The sequence below is a fragment of the Mustelus asterias genome, chromosome 10 (genome assembly GCF_964213995.1).
Source record: "Mustelus asterias chromosome 10, sMusAst1.hap1.1, whole genome shotgun sequence".
Classification (NCBI taxonomy): Eukaryota; Metazoa; Chordata; class Chondrichthyes; order Carcharhiniformes; family Triakidae; genus Mustelus; species Mustelus asterias.
The window spans coordinates 45,450,762-45,477,381 of NC_135810.1; the positions used below are offsets into that span (position 1 = coordinate 45,450,762).

The 26,620-nt window shown below is 43.1% G+C and overlaps 1 protein-coding gene across 10 annotated transcripts in view; it reads left to right on the forward strand.

Annotated features, from left to right (window-relative positions):
* LOC144499570 (ETS-related transcription factor Elf-1-like) overlaps positions 1-21,333 on the forward strand; it is a 176,610-nt gene extending 155,277 nt beyond the window's left edge. For all 10 annotated transcript variants that reach the window (XM_078221678.1, XM_078221681.1, XM_078221683.1 and 7 more), the window contains 4 exons: positions 2,820-2,903; positions 7,503-7,695; positions 11,688-12,200; positions 19,567-21,333. In XM_078221678.1, coding sequence (XP_078077804.1) covers positions 2,820-2,903; positions 7,503-7,695; positions 11,688-12,200; positions 19,567-20,170 — 1,394 coding nt within the window. In that variant the 3' untranslated portion in view covers positions 20,171-21,333. The remainder of the gene's footprint in view (positions 1-2,819; positions 2,904-7,502; positions 7,696-11,687; positions 12,201-19,566) is intronic.
* The last annotated feature ends 5,287 nt before the right edge of the window (positions 21,334-26,620 follow it).

The following is a 26,620-nucleotide window of genomic DNA, read 5'->3' on the forward strand; positions in this document are numbered from 1 at the left end:
ACCAGAACTGTACATAAAATACCAGCTGTAACCTAATCAGCATTTTATACAGTTCCACTATTGCATCTCAGCTTCTGTATTCAATACTTTGATCAATGAAGGATAGCATTCCATATCCTTTCTTGATCTGCCACCTTCGAGGATCTGTGGACATGCACTCCAATGTGTCTCACTTCTTCAACCCCTCTCATTATCTTCCCGTTTATTGAATATTCCTTTGCTTTGTTTGCCTTCTCCAAATGCATTACCTCACACTTGGTTGAAGCTGCACTCCTTCAGGTAAGTGTACACTATTCAGTCACACTGCTGGCCTGTACCTTGTAGATGGTAGACGGGCTTTGTAGAGTCAGCAAGTGAATTACTCACTACAGAATTCCCAGCCTCTGACATACTGTTGTAGCCACAGTAATTGTATGGTTAGTTCAGTTAATATTCTGGCCAAAGGTGGAACTCAGGATATTAATGGGGTATTAAGTAATGCTAATGAAAATCGGTAGGAGATGATTAGATTCTCTTATTGAAGAAGGCATTACGTGGCACTGGTGTTCATGAATGTTACTTTCCACTTAACCCAAGCCTGAATGTTGCTCAGGTCTTGTTGCAAATGGGCACAGACTGCTTCAGTATATGAGGGGTCCGGAATGGAGCTGTGCAATCATCAGTGAATGACTCCACTTCTGCCTTATGGTGGCAGGACAGTCATCGATTAAAGCTGCTGAAGGTGGGTAGGCCTAGGACACTAATCTGAGGGCTCCTGCCATGATGTCCCAGGGCCGAGACAATGGATCTTTAACAGCTGCATCAACCTTTGTCTGTTTTACTCTCTGTCCGATGTGTTATTTGCTCTTGGTAAGTGCAAAAATACAATTCCTTTGAAAGAAGAAAGTGTACGTGGGTGATGAATCCATGAAAAAGGACCTCAGTTTTTAAAAAAACACGCTTGTGAAGTTGACTGAGATTTTTCAGCCCTGCCATGGTGGGATGCCATGATGTGGAGATGCCGGCGTTGGACTGGGGTAAACACAGTAAGAAGTTTAACAACACCAGGTTAAAGTCCAACAGGTTTATTTGGTAGCAAAAGCCACACAAGCTTTCGGAGCTGCACGTTACATACTCTTGCAACTCGGCCAACGTTGTCTACCTGATACGCTGCAAGAAAGGATGTCCCGAGGCATGGTACATTGGGGAAACTATGCAGACGCTGCGACAACGGATGAATGAACACCGCTCGACAATCACCAGGCAAGACTGTTCTCTTCCTGTTGGGGAGCACTTCAGCGGTCACGGGCATTCGGCCTCTGATATTCGGGTAAGCGTTCTCCAAGGCGGCCTTCGCGACACACGACGGCGCAGAGTCGCTGAGCAGAAACTGATAGCCAAGTTCCGCACACACGAGGACGGCCTCAACCGGGATATTGGGTTCATGGCACACTATTTGTAACCCCCACAGAGTTTCACTGGCTGTTTTGTCTGGAGACAATACACATCTTTTTAGCCTGTCTTGATGCTCTCTCCACTCACATTGTTTTGTTTCTTAAAGACTTGATTAGTTGTAAGTATTCGCATTCCAACCATTATTCATGTAAATTGAGTCTGTGTCTTTATTTGCTCTGTTTGTGAACAGAATCCCAACTCACCTGAAGAAGGGGCTTAGAGCTCCGAAAGCTTGTGTGGCTTTTGCTACCAAATAAACCTGTTGGACTTTAACCTGGTGTTGTTAAACTTCTTACTATGGTGGGATGCAGCAGACCAGCCAAATGTCCACTGACTTTTGGCAGGACCAGAAGATCCTGGCAGTGGGCAGGGCTGGAAAATCCCAGCTGTAGTGTGTATGTGACCCTATTCTGCATAACGTGTTGGAAAGAAAGTGAGAGAAAGAAGCTAAGGAAAGGCAGTGAGAAGCAATTAAAAGAGAGTTGACTGCAGGCCAGGCTGGAGGCCATTTTTAAATCAAGAGGCTAGCAATTAGTGCAGTCAGAATTAATTATTTAGGGCGCGTTAAAATTGAGCAAATGATGCCATGAATTCTGTTGAGTTTTTGTAAATCTGTTTTAAAAGATAGTATTCCTCACATCAACTGTGAGGTTGTGAATTACTCAGTTAACTAATGATTACAACATCCACCTACCCCATAAGACGTATGCAATTTATGTCCTACTATATTACTGCTTTATTCTGTAAAAATGGGCAACATTAGTAAGAAGGTATACAAAGAAATGGTTGTCAGAAGTAGTTTATGTTGATTCTTTATATCACATGCTTTTATCCCCAAACCACTTCTGATTATTCTAACCAAGCTAGTTTGACAATGGACTCAACTTTCTTTTGGAGGAGGTGCAGTAGAGGATTTTCTGAAACCATCATGGAATTATAAAGTACTTGGCCTATTTTGAACTTCAGTTTTAATGAGAAACTGTTCGATTTGTGCAGACTTAAATTGACAATGTTGTTGTTATCATTGGATCTGTCAGCATTGGGGGAATGTTCAGAGTGAAATTTATGATCAGCTGATTATTGCAGTAAGCAAGCCAATTTGAACATGAGGGATGCATTTTTTTAAAAATGAGACATGACCAGTGTCAAATATACAGCTCTACGTTTTTAACCAAAGTGATAGTTGTTCAGTGTACAGTAGGACTGTTGTGTTTGCTAGTGTACAAATCTAGGACAACCTCAAGGGGCAACATTGGCGTTAGCAGAGAGATCGAAGCTCTTTTGTGTCCATGCAAGATGTTTCCAGAGTGAGTTTGTTTTAAACCCTCAAGTTTTATTTGCAATGATGGCAAAGTAAATTAAAACTTTAAATATTTTGCTTCCAGGAAGGAAACCTAGACCTCTACGTCCAATCTCACCAGTGGCAAATCCAGACTTCCCTGTGAAAAGGAAAAGCAAAGACGGCAAAGGTAATCTGTTGTGGAAAAGATGCTCAGAAGCATAGGGTCTATCTTTTTAAAAGGTTCCAATTGAGGATGATAAACTTGCCAAGCAGCCTCTGGATGGAGCACCATTGAATCCAGATCCTGGTTTACTGAAGCTTCCCGGATATGTTTACATTCCTCACGAAAACTCAAGCAAAAGATCCAAAGGAAATTTCCTGATGCGCATCCAATGCTTTTAAAATTGATGCATTCAAACAATCAGCAGTGAACATAAACTTTGACCATTAATTCTAACGTTCAACTGCTTTCTTTATATTTTCTCTCATTTCACATGACCTTTTAATTTTAATTGATCAAATCTCACCACATCTGGCATTTCTGCACACAATGGTGGTAACAGATGTACATGGTGAGGGTGCTAATTACTGAGGACACACAACACGATGCACATCTGTCAACACAAACATGAACAAGTTGGGCTTTCTTCATGAATAGAAGCAATGACATTGCTTTATTCTGCAGCACCTCATTTAATTTTCTCACACTTCATTTTCTGTTTTGTTAACCATTAAAACTAAAAGGCAACTGTTCTGGTCAACACATCTCATACCATGGGTACAATCACATTTTTGTAATTCATCTCTCGCAACTTACAGTTAGTGTGCTTCCAGCTCCTTGAGCAGCACCACATACAAACGCTGTCAGGAGGGGGATGCTTCTGTGGAATGTTGTCATGTCTCATGATCTTTCTACGCTCAGTTCCACCTCCCCACTCCTTGTGAAGTTTTAAACAGCTAATGTCTGTACATGTGGATTTTGCAGAAAAGGAGTCTCAAGGAATACACCTCTGGTTAAAATAGGTGATTAGTTGCAGTGTCAAAAGGATTATGTGGAACAGGAAATGTCCTGAAGTGAATTCTGGAATCTCTCTCTACCAGTTTAGTTTAGCACATTCACCCATCTAGATTGCAAGGATGGACTTTATTTGAGGCTTGTGCAAGCTAACACAGACGTTATTTCTTTCAGCACTGATACATCCAAGAAGTCTTTCTCCCTTCTCAGGTCTTGTTTTTCCACTAAATTCTCCTGGTCTCCAGCAGATTGGAGGCAAGTTGCTCCTTTACAGTACTGCAACTGCTGATAGCCCTGCTAACTGTCCAAGTTAACCATAGCACTGAAACAGGAAAGAGGTGTTAATATGGAGGATTGGAAAGTTATGTTATGGGCAAGGGTGTGAGGCAAACTAGAACTCCTTTGTTTTCTCACCGTCTGTCCTTGAGCAGAAGTGTTTTTAACTTTTGGAATAGACTGATGTTTCCCCAAACCCTGTTAGTGACGTCAATTTTGAATTGAATTGCAGCAAACTCTCTTTAGGGTTAAATAAGAAATATAGTTTATTCATACATTCAGGTCGCAATTTCATACACATAAATACACAAGATTATAGTTATTTGGAGAGTAATGAATTGATAGGTGATAGTCAGCATGGTTTTGTGGCAGGTAGGTCGTGCCTTACTAACCTTATTGAGTTTTTTGAGAAAGTGACCAAGGAGGTGGATGGGGGCAAGGCAGTGGACGTGGTATATATGGATTTTAGTAAGGCGTTTGATAAGGTTCACCATGGTAGGCTTCTGCAGAAAATGCAGATGTATGGGATTGGGGGTGATCTAGGAAATTGGATCAGGAATTGGCTAGCGGATAGGAAACAGAGGGTGGTGGTTGATAGTAAATATTCATCATGGAGTGCGGTTACAAGTGGTGTACCTCAGGGATCTGTTTTGGGGCCACTGCTGTTTGTAATATTTATTAATGATCTGGATGAGGGTATAGTTGGGTGGATTAGCAAATTTGCTGATGACACCAAAGTCGGTGGTGTGGTAGACAGTGAGGAAGGGTGTCGTAGTTTGCAGGAAGACTTAGACAGGTTGCAAAGTTGGGCCGAGAGGTGGCGGATGGAGTTTAATGCGGAGAAGTGTGAGGTAATTCACTTTGGTAGGAATAACAGATGTGTTGAGTATAGGGCTAACGGGAGGACTTTGAATAGTGTGGAGGAGCAGAGGGATCTAGGTGTATGTGTGCATAGATCCCTGAAAGTTGGGAATCAAATAGATAAGGTTGTTAAGAAGGCATATGGTGTCTTGGCGTTTATTGGTAGGGGGATTGAATTTAGGAGTCGTAGCGTTATGTTGCAACTGTACACAACTCTGGTGCGGCCGCACTTGGAGTACTGTGTGCAGTTCTGGTCCCCACATTACAGGAAGGATGTGGAGGCTTTGGAGAGGGTGCAGAGGAGGTTTACCAGGATGTTGCCTGGTATGGAGGGGAGATCCTATGAGGAGAGGCTGAGGGATTTGGGATTGTTTTCGCTGGAAAGGCGGCGGCTAAGAGGGGATCTTATTGAAACATATAAGATGATTAGAGGTTTAGATAGGGTGGATAGTGATAGCCTTTTTCCTCTGATGGAGAAATCCAGCACGAGGGGGCATGGCTTTAAATTGAGGGGGGGTAGTTATAGAACCGATGTCAGGGGTAGGTTCTTTACCCAGAGGGTGGTGAGGGATTGGAATGCCCTGCCAGCATCAGTAGTAAATGCGCCTAGTTTGGGGGCGTTTAAGAGATCCGTAGATAGGTTCATGGACGAAAAGAAATTGGTTTAGGTTGGAGGGTCACAGTTTTTTTTTAACTGGTCGGTGCAACATCGTGGGCCGAAGGGCCTGTTCTGCGCTGTAATGTTCTATGTTCTATGTTCTATAGGAAAGAAGAGTTTTTACAAATATGAATAACTTAAAATTTTAAAAACGCATATATATACACACAGCGGGGAGCCCCGATTTAGCGCGAATTCGGATATAACGCGATAAATCATTGGACCCTTTTTTCCGCAAAAAATTGGCAAATTTAGCACGACCCCGCTTTTTTCGCAATAACATTTTATGGATCCCAACCATCGTGTTATAACGGGGCCACACTGTATATAAGTCTATGAAATCACAGTTCAGTGAGAATTCCTTCACAGAGGAGTTAATTCAGTTGGGTTCAGCTCGCTCAAGCAGGAATTGAAGAATGTATTTAAAGTTGATGGTGACACAGCGAGATGCGGTTGGTATACGGAGACTTGTTCTGTTCAACAGACAATAGCAGGAATCTTCCAGAGAAACAGGCTTCGAGGAGGTTTGGACATGATGCAGGCTGTTGGTCAATCCTGCTGTGGTGCTTTCAGACCAGTGTTTAAACAGCAGACTGAGTTGTGAGTCTAGAAATATAATAAAACTTCCCAGAAACTTAGGTTGTGTAATGTCTCCCATTATTAAATCAGTCATAGACCAACCAACAGTTTATATGCCGCTGGTCAGAATCATGGTTCACTTTAGTATATAGATGGTGGCTATTAGTGTCCCTGCAGTAGGTTTCCATGGCTCTTCCTTTGTTATAGGACCAGGCTGGGGAGACGTATTGTCTTCTGGTCCCTGGTTTCAGCAATTGTCATGTGTCCTTGCAGCGAGAGGTGTGAGATTCCACAAGATGAGTGTTGAGCTTACTTTCTGTCGCTGTGGGAATTTCCACAAACTGGAGCCAACTTATGAATCATGTGACTTGTAGCAGCCATATTTCAAATAAGCAAATAAGTATGGTTATTTGTACAGTTTATGATGTCTTGGGGACATGACAGTTACATCAAGATTTTTGAGGATTCACTGGAGGGTGTAACACTTGGCTAATGTAAACAGCCAGTTGTTCAAGTTCACTTTAACGTTCCACCAGTAGAAATTCTGAATTGCCTCCTGAATAGGCCAGCAGTGTGGTTGTAGCTTCCGTTCCTCTTGTGAATTTCAAGAATGCTTTTGATACTACAATGTTTCATGAGAAATAAAAGTAGCATGTATTCAGTCCAGTGTTAAAGGCCACAGGCGTGATGCCTTAAATGGATGTCCTGTCCAACTTATTCTAGGCAACATTAAAGATCATGTGACAGTATCCACAGAAAAGTGGGTAGTTATTCTTTTATGACCAGCATTCCGCCTCAGTCAAAAACATTCGCTTTCAATATGTCAGCCTTGGCTCAAAGGGAGCACTCTCCCCTCTGAAGTCAGAACGTGGATTCAAGCCCCACTGTGGAGCATGTAATCTAGAATGACGCTCCAGTGCATTCTGAAGAATGTGCTGCAATGTCGGAAGTGCTATTTCTTGGATGAGATGTTAAACTGAGACCCTGTCTGTCCTTTCAGGAGGATGTAAAAGATCCCATTCAAAGAAAAGCAGAGAGCTCTGCCCAGTGTCCTGACCAATATTTCACCCTTGAACAACATCACTAAAACAGATTATCTGATCATTGTCATTGCTGTTGGGAGGAGTTTGCTGTGCACACGTTTGCATCTGTGTTTACTGCATTTCAAACAGCTTTTCTTTGGTTGTAAAGTACTTTGGAGAATCCTAAGGTTATAAAAAGTACTGTGTACATGCAATACTTTTTCTTTCATCAAAAAAACAAATCAGATGGTCATTCATCTCTTTTCTGTTTGATGTGGAAAATGGCTGCCACATTGGCTTCACCATAGTCCATTGTAAGTACAAATTATTTTCTGTGTAAAATCTTTAACATATTACACCATTGCATACTTGCAGGAAACACAATCTACCTTTGGGAATTCTTGCTGGCTCTGCTGCAGGACAAGAATACGTGTCCTCGATACATTAAATGGACTCAGAGAGAGAAGGGCATCTTTAAACTGGTTGACTCAAAAGCTGTGTCCAGACTCTGGGGCAAACACAAAAATAAGCCAGACATGAATTACGAGACAATGGGTAGAGCTCTCAGGTATGTTATTTTGATGTACTGAATGGAGTTTGATAACCTATCCACATATCAGTAAAGGGTATGTATATTACTGGGATATATACACCTGGAATGTAGCCAATAACCATTTTGTATTTTTATTGATGGGTCACATGTCGGCCAAACCAGGTAAAGATAGCGAATTTCCTTCCCTGAAGGACATTGGTGAAGCATACAGTTTCTACAACAATCCGGTCGTTTCGTAGTTATTACTGCAACTAGCTTGTCATTCCAGATTAATTCAATTCCTCTTATTCCAGCTTCTCCCATTTTACACAGAGCTGTCACACTGTGATTACCCTGTCAGTCACCCATTCTCTTCTGCATTTCCTTTTTGCCACGGCATCCATCCTTCCATCCAACTGCTCTTGGGTCTTCCTCAGCTCCTCCTTCCTGGCAGTCCCATTTCCATCCATCCCCACATGTCCTTGGTCCACAACAGATGGTCATACCATTTCAATCTCTTCTTGACTGTTTTCTCTGATGCTTCCACAGTCTTCACTGACCCTTGATGTTCTGGCTCCTGATCTTGTCCTTTTTCGTGTCTCCACACATCCATCTCCGCATCCACATCTCATTGATATGCAGTTATTGCTCCTGTCTTCTTGATGTTTCCCGTGTTGTCCAGGTTTATAGCAAGGCTGGTCTCTCAACTGTCTTGTAGATTCTTGCCTTTAGTTTCAGAAGTACTTTTCTATCACACACTCCATTGCACTTCTTCCAATTACTCCAATCAGAGCTAAATTTCCATTCCCGTACTTCCATCTACCATCACTGACTGGAAGTAGTTGAAGCTACTCCCACTCTTCAAGCCTGATGTTCACATCTTCTCTCCAATCCTCTTCCCTCAGCTCAAACATATTTGTCCATATATTGGGCTTGTGGTCTACTGATCTCTATACCCCTGTCTTCCAATGCTTTTCTCCAAACATTCAGTCGTGCTCTCATCACCCCCCACCACATATTAAATGGGGTACATGCAATCTTGTCCAGCTCTGTGTCATCCAATAAAAATCACTGACTAGCTATAGTCATAGTCGAAAGAAAGATGTTAGGAATCACTTCTACACACCAAGGGTGGTAGAAGTTTGGAACTCTCTTCCATAAATGACAGTTGATGCTAGATCACTTCTGTCTTTAAATCTGAGGTAGATAAATTTTTGTTAAAAGTCTTAAGGGTTATGGGCCAAAGGCAGGGATATGGAATTAGGCCATAGATCAGCCATGGTCTCATTAAGTGGCAGAACAGGCTCAATGGGCTGAATGACCTACTCCTGTTCCTGTAAGAGTGGCTACAGTGACATGCATGAATCTTTGTGGAAAATGCCAATGATGTCAGTAATGTGGAGTGTCAGAGAAACAGTTTTGGTGATATGACCTCAGTCTGGTCTGAAAGTCTACCTGGAATTCAGAAAACAGCATGATTGGGCTGGAATGGAGGGAGCAGTTTTCTGATTCTATAAGTGTTTCATCAGGTTTGACTTTTTCAGTAACATCTGTTCATGAGCAAATTCACCCTTCCCTCGCTGAACAAGCGACTATTGCTTCCGTCAATCGTTGTCATTTCAGAACCACTGCAGATTGCATAGTTTCTCTGTTCAGTTTTTAGCACTTAAATGCTTTGCGAGTTGGTCAGTAGGAATATTTAAAATTTAAAAAGTCTGTTGCAGAGAATGCCTGAAATAGTTAAATGGCCTAACCCAAAGGATCATTAAAAGTTAACAAGACATTGTTAATTATATAATTGCTGTCAGCGAGTATTTAACTGGAGATAACAGTGACATATGTTCCACAAAACCCTTGTTACAGTGGAAGCTCAAAAGGATTTATAATTGTACTAGAGTTCCAATTCCAGGACCTGAGGATATAATCTAGATAGATGCCAGGGCAACACAAGGATTTCAGAGTTGTGGTGCTTCTGTGGAGGGTGTTCCAATGTCCAGCATTAATAGAACATTTTGGGCAGTTACCAATTTGGCACAACTAGTGTTCAAACTTGAAGACTGTGCAAGGTGAAGGCTACATATTTGAAAGTGTGTTGAGTTGTCCTCCAGTTAAAGCTCTGAACAAGGGTTCTATCTGAGTGTTCCAGCATTAGTGTTAATGTTGCCATTGCCCTATTTGAAGAAAAGGGCATTCTTCTTCTCCAGACCCACACCAAAACCATCTTGCTGATTCCAGGGGCAGGAGTTTTTTTTTCGTAAACTGTTATTCTCACTGGATAGATAAAGACCCTACAGAGCAACAAGATTTTGGTGGGGAAAGCATACCATGCACTAGATTATCTTGAATTAGTCACCTGATTTGAACAAAGTGTATTTTAATGTTGGAGAGAAATAATGATAATGGTGATGTTTGACCCATTCCTGTATGCATTAATGAAGTTGCTCTCCACAGTAATGACTCTGCATGGTGTGAAGCAGCTAATTGATGGAGTTTCTGAATGAAGTAACAGAGAAGGTTAATGAGTGTGATGAGGTTGGTGTTTGATGAAGTGCCACATGACGGCTGTCATCAAATTTAAAACCCATGAAATAAAAGGGACTGTGGCATCACAAGTACGAAGTTGGCTGTGTAACAGGAAACAATTATAGTGAACAGTTTGTTGTGGGTTAGGGGAAGGTATATAAGGGTGAGTACAAGGATCCTGCTTTTCTTGATCTGTATTACTAACTAATACTTGAGTGTGCAGGCCACAACTTCATGTTGGTGAAATGTAATGCAGAGAAGTGTGAAGTTAATAATTTTGGTAGTAAGGATGAGGAGGGGCAATATAAAATTGGGTGCAGGGGCTGAGGAACCTGGGAGTATCTGTGCACAAATCATTGAAGATGGCAGGGCAGTTCAAGGACCTTTTATAAAACTCTACATTGGCCTCAACCGCAGAATTGTGTCCAGTTCTGGGCACCATACTTCAGGAAGGATATGTACACTTTAGAGAGGGTGCAGAAAAGATTTACAGGAATGATTCCAGGGATGAGGAACTTCAGTTATGTGGATAGATTGGAGAGGTTTTTGCTGATCTCCTTAAAGAAGATTCAAAAGAGGTGTTCAAAGTTGAGGGGTCAGGACAATGTACATCAGGAGGAACTGTTCCAGGCAAAGAGTTTAGAACAAGACAACAGATTTATAGTGATTGGTAAAATAGCAAAGGTGACAAGAAGAAAAACTTTTAATTGAGGCGTTAAGGATGCAGTACCTGAGAGTGTGATGGAGGTAGATTCAAAAGTTAAAGTTTATTTATTAGTCACAAGTAAGCTGACATTAAAACTGCAACGAAGTTACTGTGAAAATCCCCAGTCGTCACAGTAGTGGGCTGGCGCCTGTCCGGGTACACTGGGGGAGAATTTAGCACAGCCAATGCGTCTAACCAGCACGTCTTTCGGACTGTGGGGAGAAACCGGAGCACCCGGAGGAAACCCACGCAGACACGGGGAGAACATGCAGACTCCGCACAGACAGTGACCTAAGCTGGGAATCAAACCCGAGTCCCTGGCACTGAGGCAGCAGTACTAACCACTGTGCCACCGTGTCGCAACATGGTTTTCAGAAGAGAAGTGGATGATGATCTGAAAGAGAAAAAGTTTGCAGGTCTGTGAGGAAAAAGCAGGCGAGTGGGATGAAGTGAGTTTTACATAGGGCTGGCAAAGCCATGTGGCCTCCTTCCATGCTATAAACAGTGTGTAAACTGGAGGGCAGCATTTGTTTTGTGCACAAGGATGGTTCATAGGAATAAATTGGACATTAAGGATATTGACATTTTCTGGATTCAATATTCTTTTTGTTCTCTATTCTATAGATTTCTTTTTACATTAAATGATTGTCATGTATTGTGGTGCAAGGATTTTCGACATGATTCTATTCAGACTAGAGTTTCTAGATATTCTAATTCTACTGACATTTACAGTCATTGTAAACGGCGCACTTGTATATTTATTTTCCAAATTTGAATGATCCTATGCTTTCATCTGCAGGTATTATTATCAAAGAGGAATCCTTGCCAAAGTGGAGGGTCAGCGTTTAGTATATCAGTTCAAGGAGATGCCCAAGAACCTGGTGAACATTGATGATAATGACCCCAGCTCCAGGTTTGTGACCCAGAAGAATCTTCCTAATCTTGCAGCTTATATGCTTCCTACAGCTACTACGGCACATTCACCTGCAACTGTCCCACAATCCGTAGTCATGAGCAGTATCCAAACTCAGCCACCCAGGGTTATCTCACGTGTGATATCAGGCGTCAAGAAAGCTTCACTTCAGCCCACGACTGTGGTCAGGTCCCTGAAGGCGGCAGTCGGGGAGACTGTGCAGCGGTCAGTCCATCTGCTCTCACCAGAAGTGCTGAAAGGTGTTCAGACCGCTCAACCCATGCAGCAAACCAGCGTTCTCAAGACTGTGCAGGTTGTGCAGTCAGCGCCACCGCTTCACGAAGGGCAAAAGGTCATCACCAGAAACGTCCCAGTCTGCACACCAACACAGTCCGTGAGGTAAAGTGAAACCATTGTAATGTGATTGAGTTCCTAAAGAGAACAAAAATTTGCAGGCCATTTCTTGAATAGGTGAAGTAATAAATAAATCAATAAGGTTGATGAAGAGAAATAATTCCATCCGGAAGGACAAATCCTGAACAGGAAGAAGAATCTTAAATTTAGAGCTAGAACATCAGGAGAGAAATACTAATTACACAAAACAAAGCTCAAGAAAGTTCAGGCCGTAAACTCTTCTTTTCTTCAGGCATGTCTTTAGTTTCTTCCATTTGTTGCCCCATCGCCATTCCTTTTGGCCCTGGAAAACTAACTTGAATCTCATTTAATCTGTCCTGTCCTCCTTTTGACTTTATCCCACTCACCCCTTGCTCAAAACCTATTACATCTTGAACTTTTCCCAGTTCTCATCAAAGGACATTCACCTGACATCGCCACAGACGCTGTCCAACCTGCCAAGTATTTCCTGCATTTTGTTTTTATTTCAGCTTTCCAGCATCTGCTTTTCATTTTGCAAAATATTATTCTCTTTCTCCACACAAAGCATTGTGGAGGGGTGTGTGTGTGTCTCTCCGTCTCGGGGTGTGTGTGGGTGTCTCTCTGTCTCGGGGTGTGTGTGGGCCTCTCTCTCTGTCTTGGGGTGTGTGTGTGTCTCTCTCTGTCTCGGGGTGTGTGTGTGTCTCTCTGTCTTGGGGTGTGTGTGTGTCTCTGTCTCGGTGTGTGTGTGTGTCTCTCTGTCTCGGTGTGTGTGTCTCTGTCTCGGTGTGTGTGTGTGTGTCTCTCTCTGTCTCGGTGTGTGTGTGTGTCTCTCTGTCTCGGTGTGTGTGTGTGTGTCTCTCTGTCTCGGTGTGTGTGTGTGTGTGTCTCTCTGTCTCGGGGTGTGTGTGTGTGTCTCTCTGTCTCGGGGTGTGTGTGTGTGTGTCTCTGTCTCGGTGTGTGTGTGTGTGTCTCTCTGTCTCGGTGTGTGTGTGTCTCTCTGCCTCGGTGTGTGTGTGTCTCTCTGTCTCGGTGTGTGTGTGTGTCTCTCTGTCTCGGTGTGTGTGTGTGTCTCTCTGTCTCGGTGTGTGTGTGTGTCTCTCTGTCTCGGTGTGTGTGTGTGTCTCTCTGTCTCGGTGTGTGTGTGTGTCTCTCTGTCTCGGTGTGTGTGTGTGTGTCTCTCTGTCTCGGTGTGTGTGTGTGTGTCTCTCTGTCTCGGTGTGTGTGTGTGTGTCTCTCTGTCTCGGTGTGTGTGTGTGTCTCTCTGTCTCGGTATGTGTGTGTGTCTCTCTGTCTCGGTGTGTGTGTGTGTCTCTCTGTCTCGGTGTGTGTGTGTCTCTCTCTGTCTCGGTGTGTGTGTGTGTCTCTCTGTCTCGGTGTGTGTGTGTGTCTCTCTGTCTCGGTGTGTGTGTGTGTGTCTCTCTGTCTCGGTGTGTGTGTGTGTGTCTCTCTGTCTCGGTGTGTGTGTGTGTGTCTCTCTGTCTCGGTGTGTGTGTGTGTGTCTCTCTGTCTCGGTGTGTGTGTGTGTGTGTGTCTCTCTGTCTCGGTGTGTGTGTGTCTCTCTGTCTCAGGGTGTGTGTGTGTGTCTCTCTGTCTCAGGGTGTGTGTGTGTGTCTCTCTGTCTCAGGGTGTGTGTGTGTGTCTCTCTGTCTCAGGGTGTGTGTGTGTGTCTCTCTGTCTCAGGGTGTGTGTGTGTGTCTCTCTGTCTCGGTGTGTGTGTGTGTCTCTCTGTCTCAGGGTGTGTGAACAAAGAACAAAGAACAGTACAGCACAGGAAACTGGCCCTTCGTCCCTTCAAGCCTGTGCCGCTCATTGGTCCAACTAGACCATTCGTTTGTATCCATCCATTCCCAGACTGCTCATGTGACTATCCAGGTAAGTCTTAAACGATGCCAGTGTGTCTGCCTCCACCACCCTACTTGGCAGTGCATTCCAGGCCCCCACCACTCTGTGTAAAAAAACGTCGCTTTGATATCTGAGTTATACCTCGCCCCTCTCACCTTGAGCCCGTGACCTCTCGTGATCGTCGCCTCCGACCTGGGAAAAAGCTTCCCACTGTTCACCCTATCTATACCCTTCATAATTTTGTACACCTCTATTAGGTCTCCCCTCATTCTCCGTCTTTCCAGGGAGAACGAGCCCAGTTTACCCAATCTCCCCTCATAGCTAAGACCCTCCATACCAGGCAACATCCTGGTAAACCTTCTCTGCACTCTCTCTAAAGCCTCCACGTCCTTCTGGTAGTGTGGCGACCAGAACTGGACGCAGTACTCCAAATGTGGCCTAACCAGCGTGCTATACAGCTGAATCATCAGACTCCAGCTTTTATACTCTATACCCCGTCCTATAAAGGCAAGCATACCATATGCCTTCTTCACCACCTTCTCCACCTGTGCTGCCACCTTCAAGGATTTGTGGACTTGCACACCTAGGTGTGTGTGCGTGTCTCTCTCTGTCTCGGGGTGTGTGTGTGTCTCACGCGCCCTCTGCCCCCTCCTGCCCTTGCTCTCTGCCCTCGCTCTCTGCACACCCCCACCCCCCCGCTCTCTTTTTCTTTCTATCTCTCTCTGCCCCTCTCACCAGGTTGCCCCACCCCTCCGCTGCCTCTCTTTTTCTCTCCCTCTCTCACATGCCTGAGGAGGATAGATTATTATTGGATAAGGGCATGAAGGGCTATGGAGTAAAGGCAAGAAAATGTAGATCTAATTATCTGGTAGAACAGGCTTGAGAGGTGATTGGCCTGCTGATCCTATGTTGGGGTTGCTATTTAATACTTCAAACACATACAAATTAATTGATTTCTAGAGTAGTTTGAAGAACTCAGAAAATCAAAATTTGAGAAGAATGACTGCATCACAATCAATTGTTTGTATTTATGATGAGAGTTGCACTTTCTGATATTACTGGGTTCTTTGAATGTCATCAGAAAACAGTTTTTGTCCCCTCTGATCTATTCCATGTTCCCCCAAATCATCTTTCCGTGTGAGGTAGATAGCATTGTTACTGCATCTCGAGCAAGACCAGTGCTTTCTACATCCTGGGCTGACGGGACACGACTCGCTTAACATTGAGCACTAAGGAGTTATCTAGAGTTATTACATACTCATGTATTCAGTGTTTAGTATTTACCAAGGACACAATGGTTTTAAATTCTCCCCCTCTAACTGGAGGTAGCACAATCCATGGGCAAAAGCTAATTACTACGGATGCTTCAATCTGAAACCAGAAGAGAGAGTGCTGGAAAATCTCAGCAGGTCTGGCAGCATCTGTAAGGAGAGAAAAGAGCTGGCATTTTGCGTCCAGATGACCCTTTGTCAAAGCTAAAAGGCATAAAAAGTGGGAGAATGAAAGATTAGTCATAGCCATAGAAACCAGGGGAAAAGGCTGCTAATAGCTGTCCACAGAGAGAATAAAGGGTGTGAATGGCCAAACAGCAGAGAAGCTGTAAATTGACAGATGGAGATGTTTTGGCCGGGGGGGGTGGGGAATGGGACAGATGTAGAAAAGGGGAAGCGGGGGGAGAAAAGGTAAGGGAAGGGGGATGAAGTAGGGGGAAAGAGTGGTGGGGGGAAGAAAAATGAAGAAAGACAAAGAAATAAAAGGTAGAGAACAGTAAAAAATTAAATAAAATAGAATGAAAACAAAAGGGGGTCGAGGTGGGGAAGAACAAATCATCTGAAGTTGTTGAATTCAATGTTGAGACCGGAAGGCTATAAAGTGCCGAGCCGGAAGATGAGATGCTGTTCCTCCAGTTTGCGTTGAGCTTCACTGGAACATTGCAGCAGGCCAAGGACAGACATGTGGGCATAGGAGCAGGATTGTGTGTTAAAACGGCAAGCAACCGGAAGGTCAGGGTCCTGACTGCGCACAGACTGAAGGTGCTCAGCAAAGCGATCACCCAGTCTACGCTTGGTTCCTCCGACATAGAGGAGACCACATTGGGAGCAGCGAATGCGATGCACCAAATTGAAAGAGATGCAAATGAAACACTGCTTAACCTGGAATGAATGTTTTGAACCATAGAACCATAGAAAATTACAGCTCAGAAACAGGCCTTTTGGCCCTTCTTGTCTGTGCCGAACCATTTTTCGCCTAGTCCCACTGACCTGCACTTGGACCATATCCCTCCACACCCCTCTCATCCATGAACCCGTCCAAGTTTTTCTTAAATGTTAAAAGTTTACCACTTTATCCGGCAGCTCATTCCACACTCCCACCACTCTCTGCGTGAAGAAGCCCCCCCTAATATTCCCTTTAAACTTTTCTCCTTTCACCCTTAACCCATGCCCTCTGGTTTTTTTCTCCCCTAGCCTCAGCGGAAAAAGCCTGCTTGCATTCACTCTATGTATACCCATCAAAATCTTATACACCTCTATCAAATCTCCCCTCAATCTTCTACGCTCCAGGGAATAAAGTCCCAACCTATTCAATCTCTCTCTGTAACTCAGCTTCTCAAGTCCCGGCAACATCCTTGTGAACCTTCTCTGCACTCTTTCAATCTTATTTACATCCTTCCTGTAACTAGGTGACCAAAACTGTACACAATACTCCAAATTCGGCCTCACCAATGCCTTATATAACCTTACCATAACACTCCAACTTTTATACTCGATACTCCGATTTATAAAGGCCAATGTACCAAAGGCACTCTTTACGACCCTATCTACCTGTGACGTCACTTTTAGGGAACTCTGTACCTGTATTCCCAGATCCCTCTGTTCAACTGCACTCTTCAGAGTCCTACCATTTACCCGGTACGTTCTTCTTTGGTTTGTCCTTCCAAAGTGCAATATCTCTCACTTGTCTGCGTTAAATTCCATTTGCCATTTTTCAGCCCATTTTTCTAGTTGGTCCAAATCCCTCTGCAAGCTTTGAAAACCTTCCTCACTGTCCACTACACCTCCAATCTTTGTATCATCAGCAAACTTGCTGATCCAATTTACCACATTATCATCCAGATCATTGATATAGATGACAAACAACAATGGACCCAACACCGATCCCTGTGGCACACCACTAGTCACAGGCCTCCACTCAGAGAAGCAATCCTCCACAACCACTCTCTGGCTTCTTCCATTGAGCCAGTGTCTTATCCAATTTACTACCTCCCCATGTATACCCAGCGACTGAACCTTCCTAACTAACCTCCCATGAGGGACCTTGTCAAAGGCCTTGCTGAAATCCAGGTAGACAACATCCACCGCCTTCCCTTCATCCACTTTCCTGGTAACCTCCTCGAAAAACTCTAATAGATTGGTCAAAAATGACCTACCACGCACAAAGCCATGTTGACTCTCCCTAATAAGTTCCTGTCTATCCAAATATTTGTAGATCCTATCCCTTATCACACCTTCCAATAACTTGCCCACCACCGACGTCAAACTTACTAGCCTATAATTTCCCGGATTTCTTTTGGAACCTTTTTTAAACAACGGAACAACATGAGCCACCCTCCAATCATCCGGCACCTCCCCCGTGAACACTGACATTTTAAATATGTCTGCCAGGGCCCCTGCAAGTTCAACACTAGCTTCCCTCAAGGTCCGTGGGAATACCCTGTCCGGTCCTGGGGATTTATCCACTCTGATTTGCCTCAAGACAGCGAGCACCTCCTCCCCTTTAATCTGTAACGGTTCCATGGCCTCCCTACCAGTTTGTCCTATTTCCGTAGACTCCATGCCCGTTTCCTCAACCTTGGATGATAAGCACGGAAGAGGTAAAGGAACAGGTGTTACACCTTCTGCGATTGCATGGGAAGGTGCCATGAGTGACAGGAGAGGTGTTGGGTATAGTGGAGGAGTGGACTAGGTTATCCCGGAGGGAACGGTCTCTGTGGAATGCGGAGAGAGGGAGTGAAGGGAAGATGTGTTTGGTGGTGGCATCACGCTGGAGTTGGTGAAAATGGCGGAGGATTATGCTTTGCATGCGGAGGCTAGCGGGGTGAAATGTGCGAACAAGGAGGACTCTATCCTTGTTCTGGGAGGGAGGAGAGGGGGTGAGGGTCATGGCGCGGGAGATGGACTGCACACTGTCCATGGGCACTTGCCAACTTTATGGTGAGTTGTGCTGCTCACCATGGCTCTCTTGTCAGAGGCTGGCAGGCATGAACAAAATGCAAAAGTTTATTTTTGTTAATTATAACTTTGTTATAGAATTATCTTAATGTGTTATAGAAGTGTTAATGCTACTGTCCATTAGGAATTATGGTAATGTTTTCTATTTGCCCCCACCCCACCCCCGCCGCCGCAGCCCTTTCTGGAAACCTGTAATAACATTTAGGACTATAAAGGCCGTCACTACTCACCTTGTGTGACCCAAGAGAGGGTCTCTGTCGGCTGCAGATTCTCTGATTTGATGGGCTGCAAACTACATCTGGGTCCAGCCCTTACTGCGTGTCTGCAAAAATGGGTTTTCCACAGGAATCAGTGGATAATAACAAGAAAGCCCAGCTGATTCGCCCCAGCCCAGAGGCACGGTGGCACAGTGGTTAATACTGCTGCCTAACAGCACCAGGGACCTGTGTTCAGTTCCAACTTGGGTCACTGTCTGTGTGGAGTTTGCACATTCTCCCCGCATGAGTTTCCTCCCACACTCCAAAGATGTGCGGGTTAGGTTGATTGGCCATGCTAAATTCAGTTACTCGGGGGCACAGGTTTAAGGGGCAAGGTTTAAAGGAGATGCACGAGGCAATTTTTTTACACAGAGAGTAGTGGGTGTCTGGAACTCGTTGCCAGGAGAGGTAGTGGAAGCGGATATGGTAGTGACTTTTAAGGGGCATCTTGACAAGTACATGAATAGGATGGGAATAGAGGGATATGGTCCCCGGAAGGGTAGGGGGTTTTAGTTAAGTCGGGCTTGGAGGGCCGAATGGCCTGTTGCTGTGCTGTAATTTTCTTTGTTCTTTGTTCTAAATTGATCCTCAGAGGTTAGGGGGATTAGCAGGGTTACGGGGATAGGGCTTGAGTGGGATTGTTGTTGGTGCAGGCTCAATGGGCTGAATGGCCTCCTACACTAGGAATTTTATGATAACAGGCTAATTGCTGTGTTCTGACTGGGCATTAGTTGGGATTAGGCAAGAGAGCACAGATTAGGGGAAAACCTGGATTCTTTATCGTATTCCGTAATGTATCAAGTGCTGTCTCTAGCCACTGAGCTTATCTGAGGGTATAAGATGACTTGTGTCCAGTGTTTTTGGAAAATCAGCAATCAAATATTGTTGTACTCATGTTGCGCTCAAATTGCCTTAAATGAAAATAGAAAAATTGGATGGGGGATGATATCTTTTTATGGTGCTGCCAGTCATGGCTTAAAATTAGGAAAAGATCCAGTAGGACAGCGAAGTACTGTTGCATGGTATACTGAATCTGATCTGCTGACTTTGCTCTTTTCCTAGAACAATAAAGGTATCATCACAGGTTCCAGTAGTCGTGTCGCCAGGAACTCAGCGAGTTGGTACCGTCACCCTACAAACTGTCCCCCTAACAACTGTGATCACCAGCACTGATTTAGCAATGTCCTCTCCCAAGTTTGTTTTCCAAACAGTTCCATCTTCCCATCCGGTGACTGTGCTGAAAGAAAATGTTGCTTTGCAAGGGAGTCCACTCTCTGCAAAGATAGTTACGCCAACGTCTCTTGCTGTCCACGGCACCAGCAATCAGCAAATTCTTCCAACCAGTCCGACGGTACTAAATAATGGAACGCAAGCTCTGTCGTCATCTGCCGCAATAAGTGCTGCTACTCCAGTGGTGACCTTTGCAGCTACCAGTCAGCAGGTTGTGAGCCAACCACACGGCACAGTCTTTGCATCAGTGATCAAAGCACCAGAGACGAAACAAGCTGTGGCCAGGCAGGAGCCTCGGGAAGAGGCTGCAGGAAGCAGCCAGCAAAGCGAGCATAGAACCCAACAGTCCCACGTAATAGTGCTCACAAATGCGGGTGTGCTTCCCAGCCATGTGGTATTCCAAGCAGGGGAGCGCAGGGTGGTGGATATCCAATGACTCTGCAGGGCTTCCCTGTGCTTGTTCTTGTCCCCAATCTCTTTTTTTAAAACTAGATCTGCAAAAATGTCATTACAGGGTGGTTTACTTGAAGTACTTTCAACTCATCCTATGTCTAGTTTAAAGTTGTAAATAGAAGGTTGCAGATAATAGGCGCTAATAAACTTAGTTGGGGGCTGGGAGATGTTGCTGGTGGTGGATGATGTTGGAAACATTATCTTAGGAGAACCGTTTGCTATTTTGGATGTTTCCTATTTGCTTTTGTATAACTTTGTTATTAGAGCAGTTTGGAGTGGTAAAAGTTGAATTTCTTACTCTTCCGTAAAGCACACTACCCTGCATCTAAACTATAATATTATCCTGTCAAACTGTAGCCATTCTGGATTGCCGCAGTACAGCCTTGGGATTGGAAGTTCCATTTTGCTCACATTGGAATGGTTTGTGTTGAATAAAACTCCCTGTAAATGCAGACTATATAAGTAAGGTTCAAGAGTACTTCAATTAAACTTAGAAGCTAGCCCTGTTTCACACTTTGGTACTGATGAGTAAGCTTCATTTTTACTTAACAATAAAGAAATCAAAATCATTTTTCATTAACCTGATGAATTTAAAATGAAAGCTGACGCGTCAGAATACTCAAGTTGTTTCATTGTGATATTCATTCTTCTCTCCTTATTGTAAATGTGTACAATCTATACCAGGAGTCAAATGGGTGAGGGAAGGAAATAGTATTTACTTGTTAGAGAAGCTTTTATTGTTTTTTATCAGTCAAGGGCTTTTTATTAGCAGTGTAAACCTTTGGTTTGACAGTGTAAATAGTAGAAAACATTTTCTTTCTTTACTTTTGTAAATAATGTACATCATGTTCTATTTTTGAGGTTGAAACAATATTTGAAAATTCTGATTGCCAGCTTTTAAAAAAAAGAGGTACATTTTATATTGTTTTTGAGTTAATAAAACCACTGACATTTCCACTGGCATCTCAAAATTCAAAAGTTAAAAACAAATAAACCATTTTAGTTGCTATATATTACTGTGTTTGTAATAGTTTGTGTGTGAACTAATGTTTGTATTTCAAATGACAGGTCCCTCCGTTGAATTGTAAATCCTTCTATTCAAAGTTGTACTAATTAATTATTAGCAATTATAAAACATTGTTATAATATAGCACATTTTCCATTCCTTTGCTTCTACTCTGAAGAACATACTTTGCTGTCTGAAGGTTTATTTTTTATTGCATAACCTCTATGAAGCAGTGATAAAACCAAATGTAGCCTTTTGGTGCATAAAGGTATGGAACCTTGTATACTGCTGAAACATACAGATCAAATCCAAGATCTGATCCCTGATCTTCTGTCTGATGACTGCTGGATCAACACTGCAATTAAGACAGAAATTTTTCAATTTATATATCCCCTTTCATGATCTTAGGATAAGTTGCTTTACAGCCAGTGAAATACTTTTCATAGTAGGGAAAACGGGAGTCAGTTTGCGCAGAGCAACATCTGTCAAAACAGCAATCAGATAATGACTTGATTTAGTGGCTGTTAGTTACAAGGGCTCAATACTGGCCAGAACGTGGGGGGAATAGTGCCATAGGATCTTTTAGATCCACCCAACAATGCAGGTGCAGTCTCGGTTGTAACAATTCTGATGATGCAGCATTCTCACAGTACTGCACTGAAGGGCTTAAGTGTCTGGCATGAGGTTCAATCCTTCTGATCTCAACTCTGCACTCGTGTCAGGCAATGGCTATCTCCAACAAGAGAGAATTTAACCATCTCCCCTAATATTCAATGGTAGTAGTATCATCCCTATCAACATCCTGGGGGTTACCATTGGCCAGAAACAGAACTGTACTAGCCAGATAAATACTGTGGCTGCAAGAGCAGATCAGTGGCTGGGAATTCTGCAGCGTGTAACTCGGCTTGCATCTCCCCAGTGTCTGTCTACCATCTACAAGGCAGAAGTCAGGAGTGTGATTAAATATTCTCCACTTGCTTGGATGAGAGTGGCTCTCAAAAATACTCGAAGCTCAACAACATCCACTGAATCCACCCACTACCTTAAGCATTCATTCTCTTCACCACCAATGCACAATTGTAACATTATGTAGCACAATGCAGCAATTGCCAAGACTCTATCGACAACATTTTCCAAGCCCTTGGCTTCTACCACCTAGATGTACAAGAGCAGCAGACGATTGGAGATACCCTTCATTTGCAAGTACTCCTCCAGGACCCCACCGTCTTGATTTGGAACAATAGTGTTATAGATTTTTCTGCACTAGACAAAAGGACAGCAACACCACCCTCCAGGACAACTAAGGATGAAGAATAAATGCTGACTTAGCCAGCGACACCCACCTCCCATGAAAGAATGGGAAAAATAAGCCATAAGTAACCTATAAATGATTCAGATTAATTTGTCCCTAATCACTAATTAGTCTATGACCCTGGGAAAAGAAATGGTCAGCGTTCGGTTGCTGTTGGCTGCCCAGCAGGAAAGGGATCTATGTGGGTCATTTGATGCCAATAGAATTGACTCTGCTGCAATGCTTTTTTGTAGTTGTATATCCTGTTGATTTTCTGCATTTAGCCTTACACTTGGATGACCATTTTGTGACCACGAGAACTGCTGGTGCCTGAAGAATTGTACCTGAGTCTTAATCAGTGATATCATGAAAAAGAGAACGATATTGAAAGAAACAAAAAGTAAGAATATATATTGTACAAAAGGCCTTCTTGAAGGGATGATTCACGTGCTCATTATACTCCCAGGCTGTCTTTCATCATAGTATATTAATAGTGCTCATTTGTGTTTGAACTTGTCATACAAGTTTCTGATTCTCGCCTGAATAGAAAAATCTCTCCGTTTCTTCTGATGGCTTAATGAATTTATCTAATAAGTAGCTGAGGCAAAAAGACCACAAAACATCAGCTCCATCCTCTGGGTGGGCTGAGCTAACACCACATCACAAATAATGGTTTTAAGAGAGAGGCCCATCATTTTCACAGGGCCACTCGGGAGGGTAATACTAAGCTTGCGGGTATATCCGTATTCATAAACACATAAAGCTGGTCTAATTTCAATTGGGTAGTCGAAGAACCATTATTGATCTTGGTGCTCTTGGTCTAGGGAGGGGTAAATCTGAATTTTAACTAGCTATCTGATGAAACTTGTAGGTGTTGCATGTGTATGGACTAAAAGTGAGGACAGGATAGGGCTGAGCTGTAATTTTGTGTTGTGGTCAAGCAGCCTGTTTACTCTAGAGACGAGGTACTCTTGGTCATTGTATCACTGGCACACATGGAATTGTACATGAGCAAGAACTCAGCACCTTAAGGAAAGGATGAGTCATAGAGTCATGAGAAGAAGAAATGATTCCTTCCTCTTAATGTTTAAAGTTTATTTATTATTAGTATCACAAGTGGACTTACATTAACACTGCAGTGAAGTTGCTGTGAAAATCCTCTAGTCACCACACTCTGGTGCCTGTTCGGTAACACTGAGGGAGAATTTAGCATAGCCAATGCACATAATCAGCACGTCTTTCGGACTGTGGGAGGAAATCGGAGCACCCGCAGGAACCTATGCAGACACGGTAAGAACGTGCAGAGTCCACATAGACACTGTCCCAAGCCAGAAATTGAACCCGGGTCCCTGGCGCTGTGAGGCAGCAGTGCTAACCACTGTGCCACCATGCTGCCCCGTTGGACTAAAGGTCCAGACTAATGTTCTGGGGATACATGTTCAAATCCCACTGCGGCAGATAGGAGAATTTAAATTTAATTAATCTTGAATATAAAGCTAGTCTCAATGATGGTAACCATGGAACCACCATTGATTGTTGTAAAAACCTATCTAGTTCACTAATGTCCTCTTTGGAAGAAAAGCTACCATCCTTATCTGGTCTGGTCTCCGTGACTCCAGACTCACAGCAATGTGGTTGACTCTTAACTGCCCTCTGAAATAGCTTTGCAAGCCACTCGGTTCAAGGGCAGTGAGGGATGGGCAACAAATGCTGACCCTGCCGGTGAGCTTTTTAAGAACTTTTAAATTGTGTTCTTTCTGCAAAAACAATTGAAATGAAAACAGACAATCTTCGTGGAAGCCCATTAAGCTATTTTATCGGATATCAAAGCCAATCTTGAAATCTAACTTGACTAATCCAGTTCACTTCTGGTTGACCTCCCATCTTCCCCTTTTCAATGTGCATCAACAAAATTATCCTCACCATATCTGAACTTGTAACAAGTCCTGTTCATCCATCACCCCAATGCTCTCTGATCTACATTAGCTCCAAATCCTGCAATGTTTTGAGTTTAAAATTCTCATCCTTGTTTTCAAATTCCTCCCCTCTTTTTAACTTTGCTAATCTTACAATCCTCTGAATATCTGTGGTCTTCCATTTCTGACCACCTGTGCGTACCTGACTTTCAATGCTGCACTATTGGTGACTGTGCCTAGACTTTGTGCTCTGGAAGTCCGTCCCTAAAATGCTCCACGTCTGTTTAAGATGTTTTTAAAATCTGCATCTAGTCAAGCTTTTGCTCATCTAATGTCTCAATTCTTTGTCTCTTCTTCAATTTTACTGAAAAGCCTTCTAATCTACCAGTCTTAGTTCCAATGAAGGATGCCTACACAAATATAATAACTTCTGTTTCGGTGCTAATTGGCCTCTTCTGGATTTCCAGCATTTCAATTTTTAAATTTCAAGCATTTGCAGCTTTAAATTAATTAGTCATTCCAACAGTTCACTTAAGTAAGAGTAGCTGATACACCATCTCTCTCTCTCATATATATATATATATATATGGTATGTGGGAGCTGTGTGGCATGAGCTCCTTGCTCCTATGTAATAGCTTACCAGAGCCAGGGATCATTTCTGATGATTGAGGAGGGTTTCTACACAGATATTGGTAGTTAGTGAGAATCACACTGCCTAGTCACTACATAGCGGAATATGACAGCTTCAGCTGCCTAGCTGTCTTTTATTGTTAAGTTTATTTTATATGTTCAGATATCTTGAATGAGAGATATAATATTTGTATACATGTGTAACGGAGCGTGTTTGCAATTTACATAGATCTAAAAATACCTTTTTAGAATTGCCAACTCTTGTTTGACCTAACCCTGAATTCAAACACTTTCACAGTGTGGCTGCACATTTGGAAATATCACAACTGTTCTGTCCCTGCGTAAAGATTACAAACTTAAGAAATTGGGGCAGGGAGTAGACCATACTCCCCATCGAGCCGGCTCTGCCATTCAGTCCAATCGTGGCTGATCTTCTGCTTGAACTCCACTTTCTTGGGTGCTTCCCTCGATTCCCTGAGAAACCAAACATCTGTCTGTCTCGGTCTTAAATATATTTAATGATGGAGCATCCACAACTTTCTGGGGATAGAAATTTCTTCTCATCTCAGTCTTAAATGATCACCCTCTTATCCTGTGATTGGGCCCCCATGTTCCAGATTCCCCATCCAGCAAACCAGCCTCATTGTGTCTACCCTGCCAATCTCCTTCAGAATCTTGCATGATAGTAAGGACAATAGCTGCTGAGATGTGAAAGCTCTCAGTAGCTATCTGATGATTGATAGCATTTTTCTTTCAATCACTCTTATACTTGAAGGGAAGTAATTATTTGAAAGCAGGAAATCTTTGACATATGCTGCCTTCAATATTTTGGAAATGTCTCTGAAGAAGTATTTTGTGCATTTAACATAGTGCTTATGATTTGAGTGGATTAATTATACATGAATTATGAACTTGGGTCAAATGGTGCCATATTTTGTTTTGTTTTCTTGAGGAAGAACTGCTCTTATTAATATATATTTCTATGAGGCATGACATTGTATTTCAATACCTCCCACCAATGGATAACAATATTGGCCTCAAACAGACTTTCTAGGCCTGGTGGAGCTGACCAAAATAAGGTTGTGCACAATGACATGAACTTCTAATCAAAAACCAAATAAATAGAAAGACTTGTGTTTATACAGCACCTATCCCAAACTTAGAGCATCCCAAAGTACTTCAATTAAATGTCCTCACTTCTGAAAGATAGGAAACACAAGAGCTAATTTGTAAATCGCAAGTGTCCAAAATCAAATGTGACAATGACCTGTTCATCTATTTGTGATAAATCCCAAACAGTTTATTGTGAGATAAATTTTGCTTAGGTTATGCCTGGAGGACACCTTTGCTCAACTCATAGAGACATGGTAAGTTTAAGACAGGTAAGTTTATGACATGGCAGTCACGCCAGCTGGAAAAGAGCCATCAGGTCTCCTACTTTCCAGTTCTTGAGCTACATAGAGCTACAGACTGAGTGCATATCCAAGTATTTTTAAAGGTGATGAACTGCATGTTAAAAAGTAAAATTAGTCATTTGTTCTCCCGTTTGTGAGGTCAAGATAATTTACAGATGAAGACATAAATGAGTCT